This window comes from Lodderomyces elongisporus, chromosome 3 (genome assembly GCF_030384665.1).
Source record: "Lodderomyces elongisporus chromosome 3, complete sequence".
Classification (NCBI taxonomy): Eukaryota; Fungi; Ascomycota; class Pichiomycetes; order Serinales; family Debaryomycetaceae; genus Lodderomyces; species Lodderomyces elongisporus.
In genome coordinates this window covers 542,778-564,698 of record NC_083675.1, presented here as the reverse complement: position 1 = coordinate 564,698, position 21,921 = coordinate 542,778, and the positions used below count along the sequence as shown (strand labels likewise).

At 41.0% G+C, this 21,921-nt stretch overlaps 6 protein-coding genes across 6 annotated transcripts; 4 read left to right on the top strand and 2 right to left on the bottom strand. All coding sequences in view use genetic code 12, as the record gives it.

Annotated features, from left to right (window-relative positions):
• Window positions 1-889: 889 nt before the first annotated feature.
• On the top strand, window positions 890-4,470 carry PVL30_002532 (uncharacterized protein; the record flags this gene model as incomplete). Its single annotated transcript, XM_061119378.1, has 2 exons — window positions 890-3,287; window positions 4,328-4,470. The coding sequence occupies 2 exons, from the start codon at window positions 890-892 to the stop codon at window positions 4,468-4,470; spliced, it is 2,541 nt and encodes an 846-aa protein (XP_060975361.1).
• Window positions 4,471-5,999: 1,529 nt separating this feature from the next.
• On the top strand, window positions 6,000-9,529 carry PVL30_002531 (uncharacterized protein; the record flags this gene model as incomplete). The annotated part of the gene is made up of 2 exons (XM_061119377.1): window positions 6,000-8,397; window positions 9,387-9,529. The coding sequence occupies 2 exons, from the start codon at window positions 6,000-6,002 to the stop codon at window positions 9,527-9,529; spliced, it is 2,541 nt and encodes an 846-aa protein (XP_060975360.1).
• Window positions 9,530-11,058: 1,529 nt separating this feature from the next.
• PVL30_002530 (uncharacterized protein) lies at window positions 11,059-14,042 on the top strand (the record flags this gene model as incomplete). The annotated part of the gene is made up of 2 exons (XM_061119376.1): window positions 11,059-12,988; window positions 13,900-14,042. 2 exons carry the CDS (start codon window positions 11,059-11,061, stop codon window positions 14,040-14,042), a joined length of 2,073 nt encoding a protein of 690 aa, XP_060975359.1.
• Window positions 14,043-14,252: 210 nt separating this feature from the next.
• Window positions 14,253-14,906, bottom strand: PVL30_002529 (uncharacterized protein; the record flags this gene model as incomplete). The annotated part of the gene is made up of 3 exons (XM_061119375.1): window positions 14,253-14,728; window positions 14,849-14,856; window positions 14,902-14,906. 3 exons carry the CDS (start codon window positions 14,904-14,906, stop codon window positions 14,253-14,255), a joined length of 489 nt encoding a protein of 162 aa, XP_060975358.1.
• A 366-nt stretch (window positions 14,907-15,272) lies between these two features.
• Window positions 15,273-16,221, bottom strand: PVL30_002528 (uncharacterized protein; the record flags this gene model as incomplete). Its single annotated transcript, XM_061119374.1, has 3 exons — window positions 15,273-15,483; window positions 15,530-15,753; window positions 16,195-16,221. 3 exons carry the CDS (start codon window positions 16,219-16,221, stop codon window positions 15,273-15,275), a joined length of 462 nt encoding a protein of 153 aa, XP_060975357.1.
• A 771-nt stretch (window positions 16,222-16,992) lies between these two features.
• PVL30_002527 (uncharacterized protein) lies at window positions 16,993-18,576 on the top strand (the record flags this gene model as incomplete). The annotated part of the gene is given in 4 exon segments (XM_061119373.1): window positions 16,993-17,377; window positions 17,753-17,832; window positions 17,970-18,215; window positions 18,232-18,576. The coding sequence occupies 4 exon segments, from the start codon at window positions 16,993-16,995 to the stop codon at window positions 18,574-18,576; spliced, it is 1,056 nt and encodes a 351-aa protein (XP_060975356.1).
• Window positions 18,577-21,921: the final 3,345 nt, after the last annotated feature.

Genomic DNA, 21,921 nt, shown 5'->3' with positions numbered 1-21,921 from the left:
TAAACTGGAGTATCTCGGGTTGGAGTATGTGTATGTGTGCGCGGGTGCGTGTATACTTTACAAAAAACTTTACATAAAACTTTACAAAAACCACTACAGTGGGCAGCAGCATTGATAGGAGCACGATTCCCCCTATGTTCTAGAACTGATATAGGATCCAACGTAGGGTTCAACCTGGAACCCGGCCTATATGATGTAAATGTATGGGGCGGGGAGAAGGGGAGGGAGTAGCTGAGCCCACAGTTTTCCTCAAACTTCAGTAGAAAAATGTTTCCCTGTAAATTCGCACCAGACTTGCTGGAATAATCAACACGCAAAAACAATTCTCGACTCATTGCCGTCAAACTTGCAATGAGTCGAGAATTGTTTGTGGAGATAGAATGCATTGCAGGATGTATAAGGTTGTAGATTGTGTTGAGCCAACATACATCCAAACATACAATTCATCCACTCTGGTTGTCCACTTTCTGCTACAGCCACACACTATTGGTAGCACCCCATTTGGCAGCACCCATTTGGTTTTTTTGATATGACGCGTTTGGTAGCGCATACAATTGCACACGCACTGCTGAGCTACCAGGAGGGACTTCCTCGCCCTTCTGTTCCCCTCACTTCCTCGCGGGTTTTGCAACCAAAATGTATATGGCATAACACAAGTTACTTGTTAATCCCCAACCACAAGGCGTGACTGGAGGGCTACCTGGTGAAGTATAAATATCCACAAACAAAACTCTTGTGACCTCAAACCTTCTTTTACCCTTTTCTTCTTCTTCTTTTCCTTTTTCTTCTTTCTTTTACCAGAATTAAACATACAACCAAGCCTTACTCGATAACCTTAACCAGATTTTATCATCAATAATCGAGGAAGACTACAATTTAAAAATTAACAATGCCCTTTTTTAATAAATGTTTTCAAAATGTCTTTGCAAAGGATTCCGAACCCGCCAAACCCAAGGTTCGGTTTTTACTTCCAGGGGAGTCATCAGGCTCACCAATCTTAGAACCCAGCTCAGTCTATAGGGACTCCAGGTATCTAAGAAAAGCTGGAACTGAAACTTATGGCGAGATTTTTCAGAATAAGCTGGATTACACAGAGCCATCAACCGGAATACCATTAATTAGAAGGCGCGCTTTAGAAGCTGAGAATGCAAAGCAACCACCAAAGAACAGCCCTCCGCATTTCTCTCCACCAAAGTCGATCTTTGTACGCATTGCGGAGGATCCACGTGTTTTTCCCGATGATTTTATGGATATGCTGGATGGCACAGAAGTATCAGTTGCGTCAGAATCAGTTGTTTTGCAAAATGCAGAGTCAAGTTTGATCTATGATAAACTTAGAGGTCCAGTAAATATTGGAATTGATTTTTCCTCCGAGAGTCGCCAGACAAGGAGGGAGGATATAATTACGGAATCTGACACAGTAACAATCCTGAGGAGTGCTTCCCAAGTAGAGGAGGCATCCAATAACAGCTTCACCTCGCCCTATGACAGTCCAAGCCAACTTCAATTTCATGTTGCTAATGAAACCACAGATGGAAACGCGGATGTACCATGTACATCTGCCTTATCAGAATTTGAGTCTAGCTCGGTGTATGATGATGAAATCATTCCGAGAGAGGCTCCATATCATGTTGCTATTAAAACCACAGATGGAAACGCGGATGTACCATGTACATCTGCCTTATCAGAATTTGAGTCTAGCTCGGTGTATGATGATGAAATCATTCCGAGAGAGGCTCCATATCATGTTGCTATTAAAACCACAGATGGAAACGCGGATGTACCATGTACATCTGCCTTATCAGAATTTGAGTCTAGCTCGGTGTATGATGATGAAATCATTCCGAGAGAGGCTCCATATCATGTTGCTATTAAAACCACAGATGGAAACGCGGATGTACCATGTACATCTGCCTTATCAGAATTTGAGTCTAGCTCGGTGTATGATGATGAAATCATTCCGAGAGAGGCTCCATATCATGTTGCTATTAAAACCACAGATGGAAACGCGGATGTACCATGTACATCTGCCTTATCAGAATTTGAGTCTAGCTCGGTGTATGATGATGAAATCATTCCGAGAGAGGCTCCATATCATGTTGCTATTAAAACCACAGATGGAAACGCGGATGTACCATGTACATCTGCCTTATCAGAATTTGAGTCTAGCTCGGTGTATGATGATGAAATCATTCCGAGAGAGGCTCCATATCATGTTGCTATTAAAACCACAGATGGAAACGCGGATGTACCATGTACATCTGCCTTATCAGAATTTGAGTCTAGCTCGGTGTATGATGATGAAATCATTCCGAGAGAGGCTCCATATCATGTTGCTATTAAAACCACAGATGGAAACGCGGATGTACCATGTACATCTGCCTTATCAGAATTTGAGTCTAGCTCGGTGTATGATGATGAAATCATTCCGAGAGAGGCTCCATATCATGTTGCTATTAAAACCACAGATGGAAACGCGGATGTACCATGTACATCTGCCTTATCAGAATTTGAGTCTAGCTCGGTGTATGATGATGAAATCATTCCGAGAGAGGCTCCATATCATGTTGCTATTAAAACCACAGATGGAAACGCGGATGTACCATGTACATCTGCCTTATCAGAATTTGAGTCTAGCTCGGTGTATGATGATGAAATCATTCCGAGAGAGGCTCCATATCATGTTGCTATTAAAACCACAGATGGAAACGCGGATGTACCATGTACATCTGCCTTATCAGAATTTGAGTCTAGCTCGGTGTATGATGATGAAATCATTCCGAGAGAGGCTCCATATCATGTTGCTATTGAAACCACAGATGGAAACACGGATGTACCGTATACATCTTTTATACCAGAATTAGAGTCTAGCTCGCCCTATGACGTTCCAAGCGCATTTCCATTTCATGTTGCTATTGAAACCATAGATGGAAACGCGGATATACCGTATACATCTGTCTTACTGGTATCAGCCCCCTTGTCAGATGCTGTGAGCTCAGTTGAAAGAACCAATTGGAATAACCAAAACTCAGAGGACTGCGATTTTGTTTCTGTGGATATTAGGATTCCAGAGGAAAACGATTCCTGTATGAATCAATTAAAGGAACCTAAAAAGAGTAGGATACCACTGTTCAAATTGTTTGCACGGCTCAAGAAGAGCAGAAAGACTCTGTTTAAACCGTTTTCATGGTTCAAGAAGAGCAAAACGACTCTGTTCAAACCGTTTGCATGGCTAAAGAAACGGGCAGAAAAGAAGGAGTTAATAGAAAAAGTTGTTTTGGCTGAAAGTGATGATCAACAACAACAACAACAACAACAACTGCTGCTAAAAGAACAACAACAACAACAACAACAACAACAACAACAACAACAACAACAACAACAACAACAACAACAACTGCTGCTAAAAGAACTACAACAACAACAACAACAGCTACAACAACAACTACAACAACAACTACAACAACAACAACAACTATTACAACAACAACAACAACAACAACAACTATTACAACAACAACTACTATTACAACAACAACAACAACAACTATTACAACAACAACAACAACAACAACAACAACAACTATTACAACAACAGCTACAACAACAACTACAACAACAACAACAACAACAACAACAACAACAACAACAACAACAACAACAACAACAACAACAACAACAACAGCTACAACAACTATTACAACAACAACAACAACAACAACTATTACAACAACAACTACAACAACAACAACAACAACTACTACTACTATTACAACAACAACAACCGTCGCTACCTCAACCATTTGAACTAGTGTGATATCGATATCACAAAAGAAACACAAAACACGAAAAACACAACACAAACTAAAAATAAAAACAATATTAACCAGAAAAACATCAATTTCTTCCACTTTGACAAGTTTAAGACTCCCGTCGATTCATACTGCGGTGAATTGTGCCAATAGATCTGAGCTGCAGTTAACTTTGCAGACATCCATTACACGAATAGCACTAAACTGGGAACTAAGAGCCATTCTGAGGGCGACTTCATTACACTTTATAAGAGGGTCCCCATACTGCAGGTCACAGAAGAAGCCTTCAATAAGGTGATCTCGTCCCGCCCAGAGTTGCTTGATATGGTCCTTAGAAATTCCCTTCTCTGTCTAAAGCTACCACCGATACTGTCACTGATGCTATTTCTGATGTTACCTCTGTTGCTGCTTCACGGATGACTATATCACAAACCCAACCATGATCCCAAAGCAGGGGAGCCCACTGACCTCTGCTACCGTTTCCCATAGCCTACCACAACATTGCACTAGTGTAGCTGCTGACTCACACATTTATTCTGAACTTGGCAGATCCTGCGACAAAATGGCGCCTTTGTCGTATGATCTTGTACGGGGGACGAAAAATGTGGAGGATGCATATGCACTAGGGGTATCAACAAGGCACAGCGGGATCATATAATCACAGGTTGGGTTGTGTAAGTCACCGTGCAGGTTGTTTCAGATGGTGCAGAAGAAAAGCTTGTGGAATCTGCTTCCGGGGTCTGTTAATGTTGCATCAAAATCATTGTTTGCTCGTGTTGGAATAGCACCACTAATATTTATCATATTTATCATATTTATTATATCCAACATATTTATTATAGTGTGTGCTATCCGACGTCGACCAAACTCAAACTATGCCATCTAAACTTGTCAAAAATGTTTCTGGTGTTATTCCTGGTTGTGTTACTGGTTGTGTCACTGGTTGAGTTACTGGTTGTGTCACTGGTTGTGTCACTGGTTGTGTTACTGGTTGTGTCACTGGTTGAGTCACTGGTTGAGTCACTGGTTTAGTTACTGGTGGTGTTACTGATGTTATGTCTGGTTGTGTCACTGGTTGTGTTGCTGATGGTGTTGCTGATGGTGTTGCTGATGGTGTTGCTGATGGTGTTGCTGTTCCTGCTATTAATCTTTGCACTTTTTTTTTAATATTAACACACCTTTCTGTTTTTGTATGCACTCTGCTATTTGTAATTGAACCATTTTTCTATTTCGCACTCAGCCTACAAATTATTTCTCAAATTGAACGTTCTGTATATTTCGCGCAATCGCTGTCATTGTAAACTGGAGTATCTCGGGTTGGAGTATGTGTATGTGTGCGCGGGTGCGTGTATACTTTACAAAAAACTTTACATAAAACTTTACAAAAACCACTACAGTGGGCAGCAGCATTGATAGGAGCACGATTCCCCCTATGTTCTAGAACTGATATAGGATCCAACGTAGGGTTCAACCTGGAACCCGGCCTATATGATGTAAATGTATGGGGCGGGGAGAAGGGGAGGGAGTAGCTGAGCCCACAGTTTTCCTCAAACTTCAGTAGAAAAATGTTTCCCTGTAAATTCGCACCAGACTTGCTGGAATAATCAACACGCAAAAACAATTCTCGACTCATTGCCGTCAAACTTGCAATGAGTCGAGAATTGTTTGTGGAGATAGAATGCATTGCAGGATGTATAAGGTTGTAGATTGTGTTGAGCCAACATACATCCAAACATACAATTCATCCACTCTGGTTGTCCACTTTCTGCTACAGCCACACACTATTGGTAGCACCCCATTTGGCAGCACCCATTTGGTTTTTTTGATATGACGCGTTTGGTAGCGCATACAATTGCACACGCACTGCTGAGCTACCAGGAGGGACTTCCTCGCCCTTCTGTTCCCCTCACTTCCTCGCGGGTTTTGCAACCAAAATGTATATGGCATAACACAAGTTACTTGTTAATCCCCAACCACAAGGCGTGACTGGAGGGCTACCTGGTGAAGTATAAATATCCACAAACAAAACTCTTGTGACCTCAAACCTTCTTTTACCCTTTTCTTCTTCTTCTTTTCCTTTTTCTTCTTTCTTTTACCAGAATTAAACATACAACCAAGCCTTACTCGATAACCTTAACCAGATTTTATCATCAATAATCGAGGAAGACTACAATTTAAAAATTAACAATGCCCTTTTTTAATAAATGTTTTCAAAATGTCTTTGCAAAGGATTCCGAACCCGCCAAACCCAAGGTTCGGTTTTTACTTCCAGGGGAGTCATCAGGCTCACCAATCTTAGAACCCAGCTCAGTCTATAGGGACTCCAGGTATCTAAGAAAAGCTGGAACTGAAACTTATGGCGAGATTTTTCAGAATAAGCTGGATTACACAGAGCCATCAACCGGAATACCATTAATTAGAAGGCGCGCTTTAGAAGCTGAGAATGCAAAGCAACCACCAAAGAACAGCCCTCCGCATTTCTCTCCACCAAAGTCGATCTTTGTACGCATTGCGGAGGATCCACGTGTTTTTCCCGATGATTTTATGGATATGCTGGATGGCACAGAAGTATCAGTTGCGTCAGAATCAGTTGTTTTGCAAAATGCAGAGTCAAGTTTGATCTATGATAAACTTAGAGGTCCAGTAAATATTGGAATTGATTTTTCCTCCGAGAGTCGCCAGACAAGGAGGGAGGATATAATTACGGAATCTGACACAGTAACAATCCTGAGGAGTGCTTCCCAAGTAGAGGAGGCATCCAATAACAGCTTCACCTCGCCCTATGACAGTCCAAGCCAACTTCAATTTCATGTTGCTAATGAAACCACAGATGGAAACGCGGATGTACCATGTACATCTGCCTTATCAGAATTTGAGTCTAGCTCGGTGTATGATGATGAAATCATTCCGAGAGAGGCTCCATATCATGTTGCTATTAAAACCACAGATGGAAACGCGGATGTACCATGTACATCTGCCTTATCAGAATTTGAGTCTAGCTCGGTGTATGATGATGAAATCATTCCGAGAGAGGCTCCATATCATGTTGCTATTAAAACCACAGATGGAAACGCGGATGTACCATGTACATCTGCCTTATCAGAATTTGAGTCTAGCTCGGTGTATGATGATGAAATCATTCCGAGAGAGGCTCCATATCATGTTGCTATTAAAACCACAGATGGAAACGCGGATGTACCATGTACATCTGCCTTATCAGAATTTGAGTCTAGCTCGGTGTATGATGATGAAATCATTCCGAGAGAGGCTCCATATCATGTTGCTATTAAAACCACAGATGGAAACGCGGATGTACCATGTACATCTGCCTTATCAGAATTTGAGTCTAGCTCGGTGTATGATGATGAAATCATTCCGAGAGAGGCTCCATATCATGTTGCTATTAAAACCACAGATGGAAACGCGGATGTACCATGTACATCTGCCTTATCAGAATTTGAGTCTAGCTCGGTGTATGATGATGAAATCATTCCGAGAGAGGCTCCATATCATGTTGCTATTAAAACCACAGATGGAAACGCGGATGTACCATGTACATCTGCCTTATCAGAATTTGAGTCTAGCTCGGTGTATGATGATGAAATCATTCCGAGAGAGGCTCCATATCATGTTGCTATTAAAACCACAGATGGAAACGCGGATGTACCATGTACATCTGCCTTATCAGAATTTGAGTCTAGCTCGGTGTATGATGATGAAATCATTCCGAGAGAGGCTCCATATCATGTTGCTATTAAAACCACAGATGGAAACGCGGATGTACCATGTACATCTGCCTTATCAGAATTTGAGTCTAGCTCGGTGTATGATGATGAAATCATTCCGAGAGAGGCTCCATATCATGTTGCTATTAAAACCACAGATGGAAACGCGGATGTACCATGTACATCTGCCTTATCAGAATTTGAGTCTAGCTCGGTGTATGATGATGAAATCATTCCGAGAGAGGCTCCATATCATGTTGCTATTAAAACCACAGATGGAAACGCGGATGTACCATGTACATCTGCCTTATCAGAATTTGAGTCTAGCTCGGTGTATGATGATGAAATCATTCCGAGAGAGGCTCCATATCATGTTGCTATTGAAACCACAGATGGAAACACGGATGTACCGTATACATCTTTTATACCAGAATTAGAGTCTAGCTCGCCCTATGACGTTCCAAGCGCATTTCCATTTCATGTTGCTATTGAAACCATAGATGGAAACGCGGATATACCGTATACATCTGTCTTACTGGTATCAGCCCCCTTGTCAGATGCTGTGAGCTCAGTTGAAAGAACCAATTGGAATAACCAAAACTCAGAGGACTGCGATTTTGTTTCTGTGGATATTAGGATTCCAGAGGAAAACGATTCCTGTATGAATCAATTAAAGGAACCTAAAAAGAGTAGGATACCACTGTTCAAATTGTTTGCACGGCTCAAGAAGAGCAGAAAGACTCTGTTTAAACCGTTTTCATGGTTCAAGAAGAGCAAAACGACTCTGTTCAAACCGTTTGCATGGCTAAAGAAACGGGCAGAAAAGAAGGAGTTAATAGAAAAAGTTGTTTTGGCTGAAAGTGATGATCAACAACAACAACAACAACAACAACTGCTGCTAAAAGAACAACAACAACAACAACAACAACAACAACAACAACAACAACAACAACAACAACAACAACAACAACTGCTGCTAAAAGAACTACAACAACAACAACAACAGCTACAACAACAACTACAACAACAACTACAACAACAACAACAACTATTACAACAACAACAACAACAACAACAACTATTACAACAACAACTACTATTACAACAACAACAACAACAACTATTACAACAACAACAACAACAACAACAACAACAACTATTACAACAACAGCTACAACAACAACTACAACAACAACAACAACAACAACAACAACAACAACAACAACAACAACAACAACAACAACAACAACAACAACAGCTACAACAACAACAACAACAACTACTACTACTATTACAACAACAACAACCGTCGCTACCTCAACCATTTGAACTAGTGTGATATCGATATCACAAAAGAAACACAAAACACGAAAAACACAACACAAACTAAAAATAAAAACAATATTAACCAGAAAAACATCAATTTCTTCCACTTTGACAAGTTTAAGACTCCCGTCGATTCATACTGCGGTGAATTGTGCCAATAGATCTGAGCTGCAGTTAACTTTGCAGACATCCATTACACGAATAGCACTAAACTGGGAACTAAGAGCCATTCTGAGGGCGACTTCATTACACTTTATAAGAGGGTCCCCATACTGCAGGTCACAGAAGAAGCCTTCAATAAGGTGATCTCGTCCCGCCCAGAGTTGCTTGATATGGTCCTTAGAAATTCCCTTCTCTGTCTAAAGCTACCACCGATACTGTCACTGATGCTATTTCTGATGTTACCTCTGTTGCTGCTTCACGGATGACTATATCACAAACCCAACCATGATCCCAAAGCAGGGGAGCCCACTGACCTCTGCTACCGTTTCCCATAGCCTACCACAACATTGCACTAGTGTAGCTGCTGACTCACACATTTATTCTGAACTTGGCAGATCCTGCGACAAAATGGCGCCTTTGTCGTATGATCTTGTACGGGGGACGAAAAATGTGGAGGATGCATATGCACTAGGGGTATCAACAAGGCACAGCGGGATCATATAATCACAGGTTGGGTTGTGTAAGTCACCGTGCAGGTTGTTTCAGATGGTGCAGAAGAAAAGCTTGTGGAATCTGCTTCCGGGGTCTGTTAATGTTGCATCAAAATCATTGTTTGCTCGTGTTGGAATAGCACCACTAATATTTATCATATTTATCATATTTATTATATCCAACATATTTATTATAGTGTGTGCTATCCGACGTCGACCAAACTCAAACTATGCCATCTAAACTTGTCAAAAATGTTTCTGGTGTTATTCCTGGTTGTGTTACTGGTTGTGTCACTGGTTGAGTTACTGGTTGTGTCACTGGTTGTGTCACTGGTTGTGTTACTGGTTGTGTCACTGGTTGAGTCACTGGTTGAGTCACTGGTTTAGTTACTGGTGGTGTTACTGATGTTATGTCTGGTTGTGTCACTGGTTGTGTTGCTGATGGTGTTGCTGATGGTGTTGCTGATGGTGTTGCTGATGGTGTTGCTGTTCCTGCTATTAATCTTTGCACTTTTTTTTTAATATTAACACACCTTTCTGTTTTTGTATGCACTCTGCTATTTGTAATTGAACCATTTTTCTATTTCGCACTCAGCCTACAAATTATTTCTCAAATTGAACGTTCTGTATATTTCGCGCAATCGCTGTCATTGTAAACTGGAGTATCTCGGGTTGGAGTATGTGTATGTGTGCGCGGGTGCGTGTATACTTTACAAAAAACTTTACATAAAACTTTACAAAAACCACTACAGTGGGCAGCAGCATTGATAGGAGCACGATTCCCCCTATGTTCTAGAACTGATATAGGATCCAACGTAGGGTTCAACCTGGAACCCGGCCTATATGATGTAAATGTATGGGGCGGGGAGAAGGGGAGGGAGTAGCTGAGCCCACAGTTTTCCTCAAACTTCAGTAGAAAAATGTTTCCCTGTAAATTCGCACCAGACTTGCTGGAATAATCAACACGCAAAAACAATTCTCGACTCATTGCCGTCAAACTTGCAATGAGTCGAGAATTGTTTGTGGAGATAGAATGCATTGCAGGATGTATAAGGTTGTAGATTGTGTTGAGCCAACATACATCCAAACATACAATTCATCCACTCTGGTTGTCCACTTTCTGCTACAGCCACACACTATTGGCAGCACCCCATTTGGCAGCACCCATTTGGTTTTTTTGATATGACGCGTTTGGTAGCGCATACAATTGCACACGCACTGCTGAGCTACCAGGAGGGACTTCCTCGCCCTTCTGTTCCCCTCACTTCCTCGCGGGTTTTGCAACCAAAATGTATATGGCATAACACAAGTTACTTGTTAATCCCCAACCACAAGGCGTGACTGGAGGGCTACCTGGTGAAGTATAAATATCCACAAACAAAACTCTTGTGACCTCAAACCTTCTTTTACCCTTTTCTTCTTCTTCTTTTCCTTTTTCTTCTTTCTTTTACCAGAATTAAACATACAACCAAGCCTTACTCGATAACCTTAACCAGATTTTATCATCAATAATCGAGGAAGACTACAATTTAAAAATTAACAATGCCCTTTTTTAATAAATGTTTTCAAAATGTCTTTGCAAAGGATTCCGAACCCGCCAAACCCAAGGTTCGGTTTTTACTTCCAGGGGAGTCATCAGGCTCACCAATCTTAGAACCCAGCTCAGTCTATAGGGACTCCAGGTATCTAAGAAAAGCTGGAACTGAAACTTATGGCGAGATTTTTCAGAATAAGCTGGATTACACAGAGCCATCAACCGGAATACCATTAATTAGAAGGCGCGCTTTAGAAGCTGAGAATGCAAAGCAACCACCAAAGAACAGCCCTCCGCATTTCTCTCCACCAAAGTCGATCTTTGTACGCATTGCGGAGGATCCACGTGTTTTTCCCGATGATTTTATGGATATGCTGGATGGCACAGAAGTATCAGTTGCGTCAGAATCAGTTGTTTTGCAAAATGCAGAGTCAAGTTTGATCTATGATAAACTTAGAGGTCCAGTAAATATTGGAATTGATTTTTCCTCCGAGAGTCGCCAGACAAGGAGGGAGGATATAATTACGGAATCTGACACAGTAACAATCCTGAGGAGTGCTTCCCAAGTAGAGGAGGCATCCAATAACAGCTTCACCTCGCCCTATGACAGTCCAAGCCAACTTCAATTTCATGTTGCTAATGAAACCACAGATGGAAACGCGGATGTACCATGTACATCTGCCTTATCAGAATTTGAGTCTAGCTCGGTGTATGATGATGAAATCATTCCGAGAGAGGCTCCATATCATGTTGCTATTAAAACCACAGATGGAAACGCGGATGTACCATGTACATCTGCCTTATCAGAATTTGAGTCTAGCTCGGTGTATGATGATGAAATCATTCCGAGAGAGGCTCCATATCATGTTGCTATTAAAACCACAGATGGAAACGCGGATGTACCATGTACATCTGCCTTATCAGAATTTGAGTCTAGCTCGGTGTATGATGATGAAATCATTCCGAGAGAGGCTCCATATCATGTTGCTATTAAAACCACAGATGGAAACGCGGATGTACCATGTACATCTGCCTTATCAGAATTTGAGTCTAGCTCGGTGTATGATGATGAAATCATTCCGAGAGAGGCTCCATATCATGTTGCTATTAAAACCACAGATGGAAACGCGGATGTACCATGTACATCTGCCTTATCAGAATTTGAGTCTAGCTCGGTGTATGATGATGAAATCATTCCGAGAGAGGCTCCATATCATGTTGCTATTAAAACCACAGATGGAAACGCGGATGTACCATGTACATCTGCCTTATCAGAATTTGAGTCTAGCTCGGTGTATGATGATGAAATCATTCCGAGAGAGGCTCCATATCATGTTGCTATTAAAACCACAGATGGAAACGCGGATGTACCATGTACATCTGCCTTATCAGAATTTGAGTCTAGCTCGGTGTATGATGATGAAATCATTCCGAGAGAGGCTCCATATCATGTTGCTATTGAAACCACAGATGGAAACACGGATGTACCGTATACATCTTTTATACCAGAATTAGAGTCTAGCTCGCCCTATGACGTTCCAAGCGCATTTCCATTTCATGTTGCTATTGAAACCATAGATGGAAACGCGGATATACCGTATACATCTGTCTTACTGGTATCAGCCCCCTTGTCAGATGCTGTGAGCTCAGTTGAAAGAACCAATTGGAATAACCAAAACTCAGAGGACTGCGATTTTGTTTCTGTGGATATTAGGATTCCAGAGGAAAACGATTCCTGTATGAATCAATTAAAGGAACCTAAAAAGAGTAGGATACCACTGTTCAAATTGTTTGCACGGCTCAAGAAGAGCAGAAAGACTCTGTTTAAACCGTTTTCATGGTTCAAGAAGAGCAAAACGACTCTGTTCAAACCGTTTGCATGGCTAAAGAAACGGGCAGAAAAGAAGGAGTTAATAGAAAAAGTTGTTTTGGCTGAAAGTGATGATCAACAACAACAACAACAACAACAACTGCTGCTAAAAGAACAACAACAACAACAACAACAACAACAACAACAACTGCTGCTAAAAGAACTACAACAACAACAACAACAGCTACAACAACAACAACAGCTACAACAACAACTACAACAACAACTACAACAACAACAACAACTATTACAACAACAACAACAACAACAACAACTATTACAACAACAACTACTATTACAACAACAACAACTATTACAACAACAACAACAACAACAACAACTATTACAACAACAACTACAACAACAACTACAACAACTACAACTACAACAACAACAACAACAACAACAACAACAACAACTACAACAACAACAACAACCGTCGCTACCTCAACCATTTGAACTAGTGTGATATCGATATCACAAAAGAAACACAAAACACGAAAAACACAACACAAACTAAAAATAAAAACAATATTAACCAGAAAAACATCAATTTCTTCCACTTTGACAAGTTTAAGACTCCCGTCGATTCATACTGCGGTGAATTGTGCCAATAGATCTGAGCTGCAGTTAACTTTGCAGACATCCATTACACGAATAGCACTAAACTGGGAACTAAGAGCCATTCTGAGGGCGACTTCATTACACTTTATAAGAGGGTCCCCATACTGCAGGTCACAGAAGAAGCCTTCAATAAGGTGATCTCGTCCCGCCCAGAGTTGCTTGATATGGTCCTTAGAAATTCCCTTCTCTGTCTAAAGCTACCACCGATACTGTCACTGATGCTATTTCTGATGTTACCTCTGTTGCTGCTTCACGGATGACTATATCACAAACCCAACCATGATCCCAAAGCAGGGGAGCCCACTGACCTCTGCTACCGTTTCCCATAGCCTACCACAACATTGCACTAGTGTAGCTGCTGACTCACACATTTATTCTGAACTTGGCAGATCCTGCGACAAAATGGCGCCTTTGTCGTATGATCTTGTACGGGGGACGAAAAATGTGGAGGATGCATATGCACTAGGGGTATCAACAAGGCACAGCGGGATCATATAATCACAGGTTGGGTTGTGTAAGTCACCGTGCAGGTTGTTTCAGATGGTGCAGAAGAAAAGCTTGTGGAATCTGCTTCCGGGGTCTGTTAATGTTGCATCAAAATCATTGTTTGCTCGTGTTGGAATAGCACCACTAATATTTATCATATTTATCATATTTATTATATCCAACATATTTATTATAGTGTGTGCTATCCGACGTCGACCAAACTCAAACTATGCCATCTAAACTTGTCAAAAATGTTTCTGGTGTTATTCCTGGTTGTGTTACTGGTTGAGTTACTGGTTGAGTTACTAGTTGAGTTACTGGTTGAGTTACTGGTTGTGTCACTAGTTGAGTTACTGGTTGTGTTATTAGTTGAGTTACTGGTTGTGTCACTGGTTGTGTCACTGGTTGAGTTACTAGTTGAGTTACTGGTTGAGTTACTGGTTGTGTCACTAGTTGAGTTACTGGTTGTGTCACTGGTTGTGTTACTGGTTGTGTCACTAGTTGAGTTACTGGTTGTGTCACTGGTTGTGTCACTGGTTGTGTCACTGGTTGTGTCACTGGTTGTGTCACTGGTTGTGTCACTGGTTGTGTCACTGGTTGTGTCACTGGTTGTGTCACTGGTTGTGTCACTGGTTGTGTTGCTGATGGTGTTGCTGATGGTGTTGCTGATGGTGTTGCTGATGGTGTTGCTGTTCCTGCTATTAATCTTTGCACTTTTTTTTTAATATTAACACACCTTTCTGTTTTTGTATGCACTCTGCTATTTGTAATTGAACCATTTTTCTATTTCGCACTCAGTGTCACAGTGCGATACACACTGTACGCTCTGTGCCCTAGTTTCCATTAAGTGAATATTTGGAAAATATTGCACGACATGGGAAACTTGAAACTTCAGACGAGAAGAGTTAATATAATTAGGAAAGAGAGGTGGTAAAGTAAACTTATCACTATTATATAGAAACATCGATAAAATATAGATTTTATACGGTCAACTACATTGAACACAAATCACTAGGTGAACGTGTGGAGTGTATACTCTCACGATTCTCCTTACTAGTGACTTTGTATGAGACAATTCACTCTCTTAACTTATGAGCATTGAGACCTTTTTAGGTGCAAAAATTGACAATTACACTTAATTGGAATATAGCCTATCAAGTCACGAACTCAAACCGCTGGTATCGGTGAGCTACTAGCTCAAGTTGATGCTCAGCAGTCGTACACTTGTCACTCGTGACTGTGCTATGCGACAAAATAGTGGTGTTGTGCTACGTATTGGTCATCTGTGTCAGACTTTGAAACATTACGGCCTGTAAACGCCGTGGGGTCTTTCAAGGGTACCGGTGACCCGGGGATAGCATTGCTAGGTTGCTCGCCGACAATGCCTCTCACAATAGAGATTAAGGGATTCTTCCGTAATTCGTCCCGAGAATAGCATGTGAAGATAATGAGTCTTCCATACCTCTCGCTAGAGGTTTGTAGGGTGGTTTTGAGATGACCTGTTCTCATGTTTAAGATTCAAAGAAATTAGCATACCAAATGCCAAGGGAATGACTTTTGAAGGGTTTAGCGATGCATTCTTCGGCTCAGATGATAACCGGTTATCAGTTAATGACTGCTGTATATTCCTAAATGTAAACTTGGTATATTGGGCAACCAAAAGACAAACCCAGATAACGAGGAGCGCAGCAGCGGCAGAACTACTCGCGTTAGACTTCACATACTGTAAAATGAAGGAAATACGCACATTAATCGAAGGTTTCGGGGGATCAGCATCAAAATTAATTATGTCCATCAACACAACGAGTCAATTCTCAAACTGCTTCACAAGGACTATTACCATTAAAGAAGATGAAATTAAAATTAGCTACAAATTATTAAAAGAGGAGGTAAAGAAAGGCCAATTCACCACCACTGCAAGATGTGCCAATTGTGCCAACAGTGTCGATAGTGTTGATAGTGTTGATAGTGCTGTATATTAGGCGGGAGTTAAGCAAACGCTTCTCAGTGATTGAGAGCATCTTCCATTAAATTGAAATAACCGTAACTGCTCAATCAACACAATCACCACCGAATACAAACTACCACATCTCAATTTGCACTCTTTTCTTAGTGATTAAAGTCAGCGCAAAAAATAGTTTGACCCTTTCGTTCGTCTGATAACGAAACACGCCACTATTTTAATCGTCATTTTAATCAAGGGAGATACGCCATGAGATGCCCAAATGATCGAGATGCGGATAGGTTTTTACATTCTCGACAATGCTTTCCGTCCGAAGATCATGCTTATCAGATAGCCATTAACACTCGCCACTTTCAGTCTGTCACACTCCACTACCAGTACAAGGGCGACTCTTGCTTCTAGCTAATCACTGCCAAGACAAGTGTCAAGGGAGACAGTAGTGGAAGAGTTGAGTTTGAGCTAAGGAGAATAGCTAAGGAGAAGAGATTATACCACGTGCGCACATCCTAGAGAACGTAATGATTGAGTGAAGTAGGAATGAATGCTTGAAAGTAAACATTTCAGCAATAAAGACATTCCTTACCCTTTTTAATATCATGCGTTGTTCATCTTTAATATGAATACCTAAACCTTATTCACTTCTCCATGCAACGAAAGAATCTCACCAGCAGCATAACAGCGTTGTGATGAGATTCAAGGGAGAGTGTAGCTATATCGAAGCAGAGGTGTATGGTGTTGAAGTACTGGGCGTGTCAAAGACTCGTTGCTGTACTTGAGGATGATTTGAATTTGGCGCGTGCTTTAGAATCCATCTGATACTAACCTAAAGTAAGAATCTACTAAACATGGGCAATGTATAGCGAAGAGACCTAGAAATTACCGTCATCAAGCTCTTCAACAAACTGAAAACTCATTTATACTGAGTCTCATGAGAACAGGTCATCTTGAAACCACCATACGAATCTCTAGCAAGAGGCATAGAAGACTCATCATCTTCCAATGCCATTCCTGGGACGAAGGTGCCCACGGGAGACTCCCTTAACCTCTATTGTGAGAGGCATTGTCGGCGAACACTTGTATAATGCTATCCCTGGGTCACCAGTACCCATGGGAGACCCTGCGGCATTTACAGGCCCTAATGTTAAAGAGTCCGACACAGAAGACCAATACGTAACACAACCTCAAACAACGCACAACCTCAAACAACGCACAACCTCAAACAACGCACAACCTCAAACAACGCACAACCTCAAACAACGCAAACCTCAAACAACGCACAACATCCACAACATACCACAGATGCCACGCATCACCGTCGAACACAACGATACTACTGACCAGGATAATATTTTTATACATCTTAGTAAATGGTACATGGTATATGGTATATGATGAAAAATCTGTCTACAAAAGAACCTATTGATCAAAAATTTAGTTTGTATATTATTATTATATATAAATTAACCTGCTTTTAATTTCAGAGTCATATCTATAGGTAAAACGTACTATAGAACAGAACCGTATAACATTAGTTTGTTATACACAGAATTTCATCGAGAAGACTCCGAACCTTGTTGCAACTTACAAGGTTAGAGAAATAAGAAAAGGATCTTATTATAAAACATCTGGTAGCGTCGCGCTGAAACTATAATAAAATATCCTTTTAGAATGCCTCCAAGAAACGAAAACCCACAAAATGTGGAAACCCAAAACCCCTATCTCCTAGTTGGGGCTATCGAGGCCATTGTGAACAACTAAGGTGCTATGTTTGCTAAAATGGTTGAAGCTATGGAGGTGATTAAATTTAGTGCTGCTTTAGGTTATGAAGCCAATCCTGAGGTATTGGAAAAATCCACGTGACCCTGAGAAGTTGCAGACTTTCATTAGACAGGTCGAAACTCGGTCCCAAAGATATCCCGAGTATAGGGACAACAAGGTGGATCATGCTAGACGGTTCATGGCTGGGTCGGTCTTAGAAGGCTGGGTCGGTCTTAGAAAGATGGGTCTTAAGTCAACCCGATATTTGGCAACTTAGTTGGCCAGATTTCCTGGCTAGACCTCGCAATTCTTCCTTGGATCCGTCGTACGGAGACAAGGTTGAGATGCAGTTGGAGAGACTCAAGCAGACCAGTACGGTCGCAAAGTATGTGGAAGATTTCACTCATCTCAAGACACTTTTGCCTCCAGGTCTCAAAGCGGAAAGATCGTTCAAAAGAGTTCTCGTGATGGGGCTAAAAGCCAGTTATTAGTTCTTTGATGTTGGCTGGCTTGCGCAATGACGCTGTGACCATTGATGACATCATTAATGATGTTTTTATGCAAGCCACAGGTGTTGAAGCCGGATGGACTGACGATCTTAGAACCCAGTCCAATCGTTGGAATGAGTTTAAAGCATCAGCCAATGTTGATGCTATAAAATTAGATGCGGTCTCCTTCAAAAAGCTCAGACCTCAAGAGAAGAAGGTATTGATGGCCAATGGGGGGGTTGCTTCAAGTGTCGTAAGACAGGACACTTTGCTAGGCAATGTCCAATGGGAGGGAAGAAAGCCGACAAAACTAGAGCTAGTTCAAAAAACTAGTTAAGTCTCTGAAGCTGGGGGACGTTAAACGAAACAGCAGGATGTCGGGAACCAGGAAGGTCAAGGTGTCAATGGATGAAGTTTCGGTACAGCGTCCGGAGGAGATGCTCGAGGTGAAAGAAGAGTTGGTAGAGCGTAACGATGCTAAAGAAGTGAGTGTACCCAATGTACAACACTCGGTGATTGAAGATAATTCAATTGAATTAGATGAAATCACACAGAGAACTGAATCGATCATACTTCAAGATTCGGAAAGTGGCCTGGAAGGGTCGAAAGAGCTTGAGCTCTTTGAGCTCACAGTGAGCCAGGGGTTTGATCCAGCCAAGGTCAATTTGCCACCCCCCTCCCCAGTTGAGAACAGTAAGTTCTATGTTCCGGTTGTGATGATGCTGACTGCTGTTAAAGGTAAAGAATGCATGGCATTGCTTGATTCCGGTTCGGGCGAAGATTTGGTGCTGTCCAAATTTATAGAAGGGAAGATCGATAGTCTCCCTCAGGATGCTTGTTTATGTGACGTGATTGTTGCATTCGGTGCAAGTAGGCAGGTAACAAAAAGAGTGTTGCTTGAATTTAGTATAAACGGTATACATTTTAGCCGTTGGTTTATGGTTGTCCCAGGGTTTACCAAAGATATGGTATTGGGACTAGACTTCGTTGGTGAACATGAGGACTTGATCTCGTTCAAGAAGAGATCCTTTGCTGGAGTCAGTAAAGAGAACCCAATTGGGTTAGTTGACAGCGATGAATTCGTTGAGGCAGTTGGCAATGCTGCGGAAGTTGGTTTCTTCACACTGAAAACGGAGGAGAAGGTTGATAAGATGCCGATGGATGCTGAGAATAGGTTTCCGGATTTTATCAAAGAGTACAAGGACGTTTTCCTACAGGAATTGAAGGAAACGCCTGTCTCCAGGGGGAAATGGGATCATAGGATTAACGTGATTCCATACGTTACAGCCCCAAGTGGAAAACAATACCCACTAGCTAAACCCGAATTTGAAGAATTGAAGTCTCAGGTGAGAAAGATGCTTGATGCTGGTTTGATTAGACAGCTAGGTGTGGGAGAATCAGATTTTAATTCTCCGGTGTTGTTTGTCCGCAAGAAAGATGGTTCATACCGTATGTGTGTGGATTATCGGTTGCTTAATATGACGGTGGTTCAGAAGCAGTTTGGAATGCCGATGTTCGAGCAGTTGATAAAGGAAGTATCAGGATATCGGTACTACTCCACGTTGAAATGACGCAGAGTTTTCATCAGATTCGATTGGATGATGAAACTAGTCATGTGACAGCTTTTACAGCATTTGGCAAGAAGTTCGCTTATAATGTGTTGCCGTTTGGATTTACTAACGCTCCGGCTATCTTGCAGGAAACTGTTTCACAGTTGATACAGGAAATCCCCGGTTGCGTTAATTGTATTGACGATATTATTGTTTACTCTAATACCATTCAGGAACATAGGAAGTCATTGCTGTTGTTGTTTGAAGCTTTTAGAAAAAACAAGTTCTTCTTTAAGGGGTCCAAGTGTGAGTTAGGTGTATCGAGGGTGACGTTTTTAGGTCACGAGGTTGGTCAGAAAGGAACTCGAATTCCAGAGGTCCAGTTGGAAGTTATTAAGGCCATTAAAACTCCTGATAATCGAAAGGATATGCGAAGCGCGTTAGGCTTTTTCAACTACTTTCGACACTACATCCAGAATTTCTCCAAGATTGCTGCGCCTTTATACGAGTATGCTACCAAACGTAAGGTTGAATTCACCCAAGTGCACGACAAAGCTTTCAATCAGTTAAAGGCTGATCTAGTTAGATTAGACTTGTTGGTAAAGGTCAACTATGGATTATATCCAGTTAGGTTCCATATGGACGTAGATGCTTCACATCATGCTCTAGGGGCGGTGCTCAAACAGATACATGGACGGAAGGTAATTGGAGTTATTGAGATGGCTTCAGGAACCTTGACGGTTGCAGAAAGGAATTATCCTATTAGACAGAAGGAATTGTTGCTGATTGTGTTTGCTGTAAAGAAATTTCGGCATTACATATTGGGCTATGAAACGGTGGTTTATACAGATCATCAAAGTTTGGAATCCTTGTTTGCTTCGAATACTCGTCCCGAGTCGGAAAGAATCATTCGGTGGTTGGTTTCCTTACAGGAAGTTCAACTTAAGGTTCGGTACCGGGATGGCGATGCTAATGTGCATGCTCACTGTTTTATAATATCTTCCTTTTCTGTGGTATCTCTCTATAACAGGTTTTGGATCCTTGGAACTTGTAACAAGGATCCATGTATATGTTGCCAAATTGTAGTATTCGCATATAACGAACTCCCACGTTAAATGGAACTACTCCGTGGGATAAACCACTACAATGTGTCGGTGTCTGACTCTCAAAACAAGTTAATTTCTAAATAAATTATAAATCTAATTCTAGATGAGTAAAGTCCCTCCTTTTTATATTCGAACTTTGTCATCTTATTCTATAAACTAAGATATAACAGTCATAAGTATATACAACGTAGCAATTATATTATATCCGAGCACCGTCAATACACAATATAAGTAATGTGCTGAATTAGACGACGGTAATTTAGACGAAGTTTCAACAAAACAACCTTTCTTATAATTTTCCATCCCAAAGGAACCTGGGCTATTTTTACAAACTATATTCTTATATGAAATCTTATGTCCGATATAAAATATTCACTGTTGTATATCTCACTTGTGGCTCAAATGATTAGACAAGCAATTGGAACCAACTTCCAAGTTGTATAGAATAGAATTATAGGAGCTACAAGAATAGGGGTAATTGGACAAGGAGCGGGGTAAACGAATAGAGAATAGCTTGGCTTTGAATTGCATAAGATTGCAGCTTGGCTTGAATCGTATGAGATGCAAAGGAGCGGGGTTAAAATAAAAAAAAAATAATAATCAGAGAATCGAATAGCTTGGTAAGAATACATGAGATATGAGAAGGTGCTCTTAAATGTGTTGCCATTAAGAGATGTCATATATTCAGCAAAAGTGAGTCTATAGCTTCTTAATTAGTAAATTAAACTTGCTTTTAGAATCAACACTCACTTCAATAGTAACAAAGTAATGTAAATCTAAACGTATAACATAGGTTTGTTAGGCAAGAACCTCAGCCAAAAATACGTAGAATCTCGTTGCAGAGTTTCAAGCTCTGACAGCACACAAGGTAAAACTTTGTAAATATTATTCACCTAGTTTATAATATCTTTCTACTTAAGTGCGATGAACCTTGAAACTTGCAACAAGGTTCGAGGTACGTATAAATTGAGGTGCTTGATCTATAGTATTAGTGTTACTATAAAAATGTGTTTTTGTTGATTGGTA